Source organism: Elephantulus edwardii, unplaced genomic scaffold, assembly GCF_000299155.1.
Source record: "Elephantulus edwardii isolate Elephantulus edwardi_28Jun2011 unplaced genomic scaffold, EleEdw1.0 scaffold00168, whole genome shotgun sequence".
NCBI classification, from domain to species: Eukaryota; Metazoa; Chordata; class Mammalia; order Macroscelidea; family Macroscelididae; genus Elephantulus; species Elephantulus edwardii.
The window spans coordinates 2,275,190-2,285,255 of record NW_006399918.1 but is presented as its reverse complement, the minus strand read 5'-3'; the positions used below and the strand labels follow the sequence as shown (position 1 = coordinate 2,285,255).

General features: G+C 36.9%; 1 protein-coding gene and 1 pseudogene across 1 annotated transcript; one reads left to right on the top strand and one right to left on the bottom strand.

Annotated features, from left to right (window-relative positions):
* The first annotated feature begins 897 nt into the window (after positions 1-897).
* On the top strand, positions 898-2,327 carry LOC102860289 (annotated as a pseudogene).
* A 3,525-nt stretch (positions 2,328-5,852) lies between these two features.
* On the bottom strand, positions 5,853-6,794 carry LOC102862744 (olfactory receptor 10R2-like). The gene has a single exon (XM_006895509.1). The coding sequence runs from the start codon at positions 6,792-6,794 to the stop codon at positions 5,853-5,855; it is 942 nt and encodes a 313-aa protein (XP_006895571.1).
* Between the last annotated feature and the right edge of the window lie 3,272 nt (positions 6,795-10,066).

The window sequence follows — 10,066 nt, the reverse complement described above, 5'->3', positions numbered from 1 at the left end:
ACACTTGATTGTGTTAATCAGAAACCTATACTTGGACCAAAAGGCAGTCATCAGAACAGAGCAAGTAATTAGGGCATATCAATATTCATCTGAGTTCTACACTTAGAGACTTAAAGCCATAATAAATGTCTGTTGAATTACTTTGGTTGAAACAAATCATACTAGCACCAAATGTTATTCTTGGAAACACTTCCCATAACTCTGAGGATTTTACAAATATCTTTTTAAAGTACTGGTTTATTTGGTATAGACCAATAGTTTATAAAGTCAAGTTAAGACTTCTCTGTATTTTTTTTTTAATAATTAACCTTCTTATACTTGATTATACTGATGCTTTGGTCTGTGCAAAAAAAAATGGAAAAAGAAAACTGATTCTTCATTGCAGATGAACAGCAAAGCATTGATCAATAGTTTGTGTTCTTTATGGGACATTAAATCAATCTTCCCCTTCAGCGTCACGGAGGTGGCGTAACACAAGAAAAAGTCCATGGCCAGTGCTCAGTGCTGTGAGTTTATTTGCTTTTGGCTGGTTTAACTAGCAGTCGTACAAGTGTATTTTTCAGCTTTTTCTCTTTGGTTTACAATAACTCCAGTAATCTATTTTTATGCTTCTATAATTGGTTTGGTATTTTCCATCTGTTCTCTGGTTTGCCTTTTTGAAGAGTACTTTCATGTTGATATTTTTTTATACAGTTGATATCACTTTTGTGGCTTTATAGTTATAACAAATGTAAAATGTAAAAAAAAAATCCATGTTTAAAATACTAGTTTCAACAAAATCAATTGATACTTTTAAAAAGGTAATTAATTGCTAATAAAAGATAATTCAGTCTTCTACCCTTCAGGTCTCTTAGGTACATCTCTGTTTCCTGCCATTTCTACATGGAGGCCTTGGCCCAAGCTGATCTTGCCCTGATTGGATTGTCAATCATGAGCGAGAACTTAGTTTTGAACATGAATGACCATGGCTTTGTGGTCTTTGTTTTTAGCAGGAGAGTCTCCAAATTTGATGATTTCTTCACCAATGAGGCAATGGGAACAAAAGGGGTTGGTGCTCACTACTTGAAGGAGATGGTCTTCAAGCTAAAGACTCCTGGGAGGATCATACTTTTTGTGAAGGCAGGTCAAGCGGTTGATGATTTCATTGAAAAACTGGTACCATGGTTGGCTGCTGGTGACATCATCATTGATGCGCAGGAAAAGGGAATACAGGGAAACCACAAGACAATATTGGGACCTCAAAGCCAAGGGAATCTTGTTTGTGAGGAAAGAGTTAGGGGTGGAGAGGATGAGACCTGACACAGCCCATCATTGATGCCTGGAGGGAATAAAGAAGCAGGTCTCCACATCAAGACAATCTTCCAAGGCCTTGCTGCAAAGGTAGGAACTGGAGGACTCTGCTGTATCTGGGTGGGAGAGGAGGGAGCAGGACCCTTGATGAAGATGGTGCATGATGGGATAGAGTATGGTGATAAGCAGCTCACGTGTGATGCTTATCACTTGATGAAAGACGTTCTAAGCATGGAAAATGAGGAGATGACAAAGGTATCTGAGGAATGGACTATAAGGCACAACTAGACTCCTCCTTGATTGAAATCACAGCTGATATCCTCAATTTCCAAGATACAGATGGCAAACATCTGCTGCAGAAGATCAGGGGCAGTGCGGGACCATAGGGCACCAGGAAATGGTCTCTGCCCTGGAGTATGGTGTTCTTGTCACCCTCATTGGAGAGGCAATTTGTGCATATCATCACTGAAGGACAAGAGGACACAAGCTAGCAACAAGCTGAGGAGTCATCAAAAGGGCAAATTTGAAGGAGATGAGAAAGTGTTCTTGGAGGAAATTTGGAAGGCCCTCTATGCTTCCAGGATCATCTCTTATGTTCTAGGCTGCATGCTGCTATAACAGACAGCTGCTGCGTTTGGCTGGACACTTCTCCATGGTGGCATTGCCCTGATGTGGAGAGCCAGCTGCCTCATCTGAGTGCATTCCTAGGGAAGGTAAAAGATGCATTCGATAGAAACCCAGAACTTTAGAATCTACTGCTAGATGATTTCTTCAATCTGCTGTCAAAACTACCAGGACTCCTGTCAGCAGACCATCAGCACGGTCGTCTAGATGGGCATCCCCACGCCCTGCTTCACCACTGTGCTTTCCTTCTAGGATGGATACAGACATGAGAGGCTGCCGGCCAGCCTAATTCAGGCTAGTGGGACTGCTTTGGGGCTCATACCTATGAACTCTTAGACAAACCAGGACAGTTCATGAGCTCTAATTGGATAGGCCATTGTGGCAATGGGTCATCTTCTCCATACAGTGCCTAACTAGACCGGGACTGATGTCCACCACAACTCCACAAACCAGGACAGCCCACCTGTCTACAGCATTGCTTCCATGGCCCCTTGCCCTGCTTTCTGCTCAGATTTTATAAAACAAAGTGTTGTTAAGAGACTCCTGAAAGAGACAGACCGTGAAGTTGTTCTGTGAGAACTGTCTTGTTCTCTGTCCTTGCCTCTAGGGACTGTTGAGGAACTGACCATGTGCAGGACAGCTGGGAAGCAGCTCCTTGAAGAAGCCCTCTTCCACATGCTCTGTGTGGAGATGGAGGCCCTGAAAGTTTCTCTGCTCAGGGCAATAGCTTTTATGACATAGATGGGAAAGGTTTTTGTTGAATTTGAGACAACTGAAACTTTTGTATCATGCAGCTAAGAAATGTTTCCTCTCTACTTACTAAAAGCTACATTATATTAAAAAAAGCAAAACAAACAATAATTCAGTCAATTATTTTAATTAGACAGTGGTAAAGAACTGTGCTGCCAATCCAAAGGCGTACTGTTTGAATTCACCAGCTCATCCTGGAGGAGAGAGATCATCTCCTGTGTGACTTACAGCTCCTAAAAACTCACTGCAGGTCTGCTATGGGTTAAATCTGACTCAATGGCTCATAAGAACAACAACAATGATAGGCAAGATACACAGAAAATAAATAATGATATAATGTATTAAAAGAGTTTTATTAATAAAATTAATATAAGTAATATGCATATTATTTTTTAAACCAAAGGAAGCATTTCATCATATTAACTGGCCAAGAAACACAATAAATCACAAAAAAGCTCAAAATAATTCCTCTAAAATAGAATTTATATCAACTATATTCTTAAATTAACGCAAAAGAAAACTAGACATGTGTAACAGAATCATCAAGAAAAGATATGTAGTAATTACCTTATTTCTTTAGAAAATTAATTAGTACTGGGGCAATGGGGGTTAGTGGGTCAGAGTTAGTGAGACTGGCTCAGGACAAGGCAGGATTCAGAGCTTCTGTATATAGACTTGCTATGGGTCACAGGCAACTTGACGGCACATAGCAACTACAGAATATTTCAAACTTGCTAGGATAAAAAATGAGAATGGAAAATATTAGAACAGAGTTAGTACAGTGCTCCACATCTTCACTGTTCAACTACAATTCAACTAATTGCCATAGGATCAGAATCAACTCGTAGCTGATCCTCTGCTGGGTTGCCAAGGTTGTGAATCCCACGGGAGGGGTTTGCCTGTTTTTCTCCTGCTGAGCCACTGGTGGATTAGAGCCACCAGAGAGGTGGAGCTTTCGATTTAGCAGCACAGCTTTTTATGGACTAGCCCACCAGAATTTTAACAGCTAAGTAGTTTAATAGTTACTACTATTTAACCAGTCATAAGATAATTTTTAAAAAAATATTTGTAAAATAGCAATGATAGCAACAGGGGTAGTAGTGATTTAAAATATAAGCAAGTATTATTTATAATCATATACATTTTAACTAGAAATATAAATATAGTTAATGAGGAAGAGTTTAACTATATTTTAACCTGAGAACAGGTCACATTACACATGACTTCAGTTTCATGTATTACTGTTTAAAGTGAGATTTATTTTGTCTTCCTGTCTCTGTCTCTGCCAGTCTCTCTCTCTCTCCACATAAACACACACATTGCCAATGAATCAGTTCTGACTCACAGCTGATCCTCCCGTGGGTTTTCAAGGCTGTAAATTGGATAGGAAGAGATTGCCCACATTTCTTCTGCAGAAGTACTGGTGGATTTGAACCATAAGAGACGTGTGTGCCTTTGGGTTATGAACACAACTCCTGACTTAAAAGAGTTCCCTTGAGATTGACCTGTCGTAGCTGATTCTAGAAACTGCATCCTAGAAAATGAATTTTCTAAAATTCAGGTCACATAAACAATGGAAAAGAAAGTCTATATTGTCATTCTATCTCAAACAACTGTAACATAAGATTAGACTTTCTATGTAACATAAAAGATGGGATAGATGGAAATTACAGAAAGGTAAATAGCTAAAATGAGAGAAACTAATGATGAGATCTAAGAAAATTTTATGAAGCTATTGTTACTCAGTCAAACAAAGATTACTTCCCTTCAAAAATACTTATGAAGGAATTTCTGTACAGGTAGGTAAGAGATAGTACAGGAAGGCCACTGTGATTCTTGCATACCTAATATGATGTAATCTGGTATTAAAATGCATTACATGTATTAAACTGGATTACATGTCTCCCTTTTTCTTAATAAATACAGTGTGAAAGTCATGAAAATATATTCTTAAAACTAAAGTCAGGGTTTGTTTTTTTCCCCCCTCCCATCACTTTTAGGGAGCGCACCTTCTATGCTACATCAGGAATTGCTTCTAAAAGTGATTAGAAAAGGCATCAGAAATGCCGATTCTGGAGGATCATGAATAAAATAAGCTCATAGAAATAGTAAACGCCTCAGTTAATTTTAGAAGAATCTTGTACTTCATATGACTTTTAAATTTTATATGTGTCTATTTTGTTTTTGGAATCCTGGTGCCAAAATGTGTTACGTGCTGGGCTGCTAACCATAAATAAGGTCAGTAGCATAAACCCACTAGCCATCTGTGGGAAAAATAGGAGGCCTTCTCCTCTCCTTAAGATTTACAGTCACAAAACCCCCAGAATGAGAGCTGCTTAAGTGAATGAACTGGGCGGGGAGGGGGAGCGAGGGGTTATATAATAACAAAAGTTTGGGTTTGTTTTTTTGCTTTTCGAAGAGGAAAACCAACTAGGGGGAGGAGTGGACAGGGAGGAAAATGTGCAACAAAGAATTAATGGAAGTTAAAAGTCTATAAACCTTTATTAAAATTTTAAGTAAATAAACACACACATACACGCACAAACCCCATGCAGCACCACCAAAACTTGGAATCAGTGAGAGGACAGTGAGCTCATTTGTTTTCCTTTAATATTATCAATTAAATTCAAATAAAAACCCTGTGGATTGGGAAATAAAAAGAATATTAATCTCATTTCCATATATTAAGACTTGAGTTTAACAAAAAAAGGTATCTGTATGAACATGACCACCTAACTAGAGTCTAATGTTAAATTTTCCATTTACAAATGCAGTGACCTTTTGCCCCCTGCATGTCCTAGTGTTAGTTGTGTAAATCACTTTCAGGTTTGAAAACTTCATTTTAGCCTGGGCATAAACTTTAGCAAAAAGCATGATCAGCAGAGAATGATGATAAACAGACCAAACAAAAGACAAAAGATGATGGTTCTGAGGATTATAAATGTGAAGAAATAGAAGGATTAGGATAAGAGTGACATTTCATTACCAGAGGCTCTGATTATATACAATACTGAGAAGAATATGTTCGTATCCCCACTTTACATATGAAAACACTCCGTTCCACAATGTCGAACAACTCATTCAAGAACACACAATTATACAAATAGAAAAGATATTCATATTTAAAAATAATTCCTCAATGTGTTTTATTGTCACAAATATGCATGTACAGTTTTAAAATATTTTATTTATAATCTCTTAGGGAAAAATCCAGTCTTTCCGATAATTTTCCGAATAGCTATCTGGACATCTTTGTTCCTGAGACTGTATACCATGGGGTTCAACAATGGAGTGATGATGGTATAGGTCACTGTCACCAGTCGGTCTTTTCCTGTCGTGTATTTGGCTGAGGGCCGCAGGTAGACAGAAGAAGCACATCCGTAGTGCACAATAACCACCGTGAGATGAGATGCACAGGTGGAGAAGGCTTTCCGCTTGCCTTCAGCTGACGGAATCTTCAGGATGGTGCGGACGATGAAGCCATAGGAAATGCAGATGAAGATGAAGGGCACAAGAAGGACAAGAGCCCCACCAATGAAGATAATCAGTTCATTAATGTGAGTGTCAGCACAGGCAAGACGAATGACAGGTGAAATGTCACAAAAGTAGTGGTCAATTTTGTTGGAGCCACAGAAAGGGAGACTAAACACCAAAGTTGTCCCCACAAGGGATGTCAGAAAGCCACCAATAATAGAATTACCTGCCAGTTGTCCACATACCCTCCAACTCATGAGAATGGGATAGTGCAAAGGCTGGCAGATGGCAACATAGCGATCATAACCCATCACTCCCAGGAGTAGGCAGTTGGTGATGGCAAAACCAAGGAAAAAGAACATTTGGGTGGCACAGCTCATGAAGGAGAGTGTCCTGAGTACGGAGAATAGGTTGATAAGCATCTTGGGCAGAATAACAATTGTGTATAAGGTCTCCGAGACAGAAAGGACACACAGAAAGAAGTACATGGGGGTGTGAAGATTGCAATCTAGGCGGATGACCGAGATGATCGTCAGGTTTCCACTCAGGATGATCAAATAGAGGGAGAGAAAAACCACAAATAGGACAAATTGTAGTTCCCCAAGGCTGGAGAAACCCAGCAACAGGAACTCAGTGACAAAGGAAGAATTGGCCATGGAGAATCGACGAGATAAAATGAAGTCAGTGTACTTAGGTGTAAGGACTTTTGAAGTAAGAAGGGTCAGTCTAGTTTGAATGATAAGTAACAAATACAGGAGAAAAAATGCTATAGATTAATAAGAAATTATTGATATACTAATTTGCTGTCAATGTTTTTAGCAATTAATAAGGTGATAAACATTCCCATGAAATGTACAGACATTTGCTTACATAATGCCTATCTTACCTGTACGTTTGTTAAAGACAAAAGCCTCTGCTTAAGATTCTGGTATTCTCAGTTCTTTAAAAATATTTTATTTATTTGCATATTGACATTGTTATTACTTTTTTCTAGATTTTAACTAGATTACTAATTAAAGATTATATTCATTGAAAAATAGCATCAATATCTCAAGACTCACTTCTATCTTATTTCAATGTATTCTCCATTGGAAAAATATCAACATTTATTTATATTTATGTGCCCTTAACCAATATGGTTCACTTTTATGGGTACTTGTATAATTCATTTCCATTCAGTTATTCATAGCATTAATTTGAAATACTTTTATCATTCTTATAGAAACTCTTATAAGAGACTAGGAAAAGGATTTTTTAAAGAAAAAAACGTGGCTGGAGTAAGTTTTTTCTAACTTTATATTGGTTTGCATACATTTATAACCTTGGTTATCATTCATATACATTATGTTTCACTCCTACATTCACATTGTATTTCAAATGAACATTCATGTGTATTGTATTTTAAAAAATTAATCATTTTTCTACATCTACTGTTACCCCTTCTTTTTTAGATCCCCCCCTAGATCGTTCCTAATTCCTTCACGCAGCCTGTCCCTTCTCACCATACTCTTATCCTCCCTCTATCCCGGCCTCTGTGGCCCTTACGCCTTCCTCTTTTAGACTTTTTTATACATCTATACTAGTTATCCTTCATTTAAACAATAATCATTTTGTGCAGTATTTGTCCTCATGAGACTGAGTTAGATTATGCTCTCTAGATTTTGTATAACATGAGACAATCGACAGAGAATTATGCTGAAAAGTTTAGTTTTTGCTTCAGCATTCATTTGTTTTCCACTCAAACACCAGTCCTACTCATGCTATTCCTCACGTGAATATAGTTTTGTATTGCACAGACTTTTGTTCCCTGTCTCTTAATCAGACATTTGTCTAGAAAAAATCTTTACAGAGCTTCTAAATGAGACTAAAATCATAGTTTCATTTTAAATTTAAAAATTCTCTTATTTGTTTCATCTAGAAAACTTATAAATAAGGAATGCGCAGCCTGCTACTTGACTAGACCCACCAGTACTCTTCCTGAGACACAATTCTTTTACCTCTCCACTTTTTGATCTCTCCTTTTTGATATCTTCTCCGTTATAAGATGATCCCCAATGGATTATGGATAGGTAGCAAAAATGAAAAAAAAAATGGAGTTTCTGAAAAGAATAAAGCAACATTACTTACTCTAACTTATCCATGAAAATTATATGGAAACTAAGGCATAAAAATAAAACTCACAACTGAAAATTTGAGTTCCACTCAACCCAGCTGATGACATTGTATAAAGTATTTGGAAATATGAAAGAATGCTAAGACTTGAATGTGACAACATCATATATTTACAGAAAGCTAGAGATATAAAAGAAAACAAAAGGCAAAAAAAAGTAATTTCATTTTCTATCTAACAAATGGAAAAGGTAAACTATTTATTCATTATCCTCTTCTATGGCATCTTAACACCTAAATGTAAAAAAAAAAAAAACCCAAGCAACAAAACCTTAAAATAAATTTTATAGTATCCAAAACCTCAGCCATTAACTAACGTACAATCGAACCATCATCACACAGACATTGCACAGAAATACTTACAGATCTTTAGGTGCGCATTTATGTTTCAAATTGAAGAGGAGGGAGAGGGAGAAAAAGAGAGGGAGAGGGAGCAAGGTTAGCCTTCAATATCCTTTTATTTTCTGTGGGAAAACCATCCTTCAGTTTCTTAAAATCACAAATTGTTGCATTTTTTTGCTAATTTGTCCAAGACAGTTTGTGGTTTAATTTTTTTTCTTCTTTAATCTTCCTATAGAGAGTTTGCTGTTGAACTCTAAACTGTCTAGAGGATATTCTTGTCTTTTAGTATTTCTAAAGTTTGCTTTGTGTATTTTTAAACAAAAATGCATGCTAAATTAAAATTATTTCCCATGCTCATCCTCTCAATAGACTTGTGAACCTCAAGGATGAAGATTATACCATGTCCTACTTTGTGTTTTAAGTATACAACCCAGTTCTTAAATGATAAAGAAATTCTAAAACAATAAACATAATAGTCATTTGATTAATTAATAACTCCACTTAGTTCCTTTTAGTGAAGTTAAGATCGCCTATTCAGCACTATGCTATTTCCTAAGTCAAAACACTTTCTATATTCCCCCTCCATTCTCTATACTTGATATAGTTTCCTTTGTTCCCTTCTAAAATGAATATTATGTCCTCCCTGTAAAAAAGAAAAATTTATCATATGGCCTTCCCTCTTTCTGGACTCTTATATTTTCATCCATATGAAAATTGTCTTCGTCATTTCATTACATTCCCTATTTTCCACTAAATACTTAGGAAAACTTTTTGTTGTTTTGTGTAAGTTCTCAAATACAGATCACATAGGAAGTACAAGAAGGGTGCAAATTATAAATCATGGGAAAACCTAACACTTTAAAATTCAACACACAAATAACACAATAAATTTCCATCTTCCTTCTCAAGAAGCAAATAAAAATTTACACACGTAAATAAAAGTTTTCCATTCCTTTAGATCAGAGTGCTAGTAGTGCGCAGTACCAAATAAGCATCCTGACACTCAAACTGTTCTGTAATGATTTCCAAGTAAACTTGCCAAAAATTACCTCCCTTGCCTTAATTTTCCAGTAACTCCCTGGACTGGAGTCATAAAATTCTCTATATTACTCCACAGAACAATATTACCTGATCATTTTCTCCATCAACAATTTAGCAATTGCCTCAAGAAAAATCACCAATAGACTTTGTATTTTACATTACCCATGGTCTTAAAGCCTGAGTTGGTAATTGGAGATATTCATCTCCAAGCCCACTGCTGCCGAGTTGAGTCTTACTAATAGTGAAACTATAGGCCAGAGAAAAACTGCCCCCTAGGATTCCCAAGGCTGTAAGTCTTTTCAGAAATAAGCTAACCCAGCTTTCCCAGTGGAACAGCTCATGGGTTCAAACTACCAACTTTTTAGTTATCAACTGA

Excerpts from the sequence above, each read along its gene's own strand:
- LOC102862744 (XM_006895509.1), bottom strand. The coding sequence starts at position 6,794 with ATGGCCAATTCTTCCTTTGTCACTGAGTTCCTGTTGCTGGGTTTCTCC.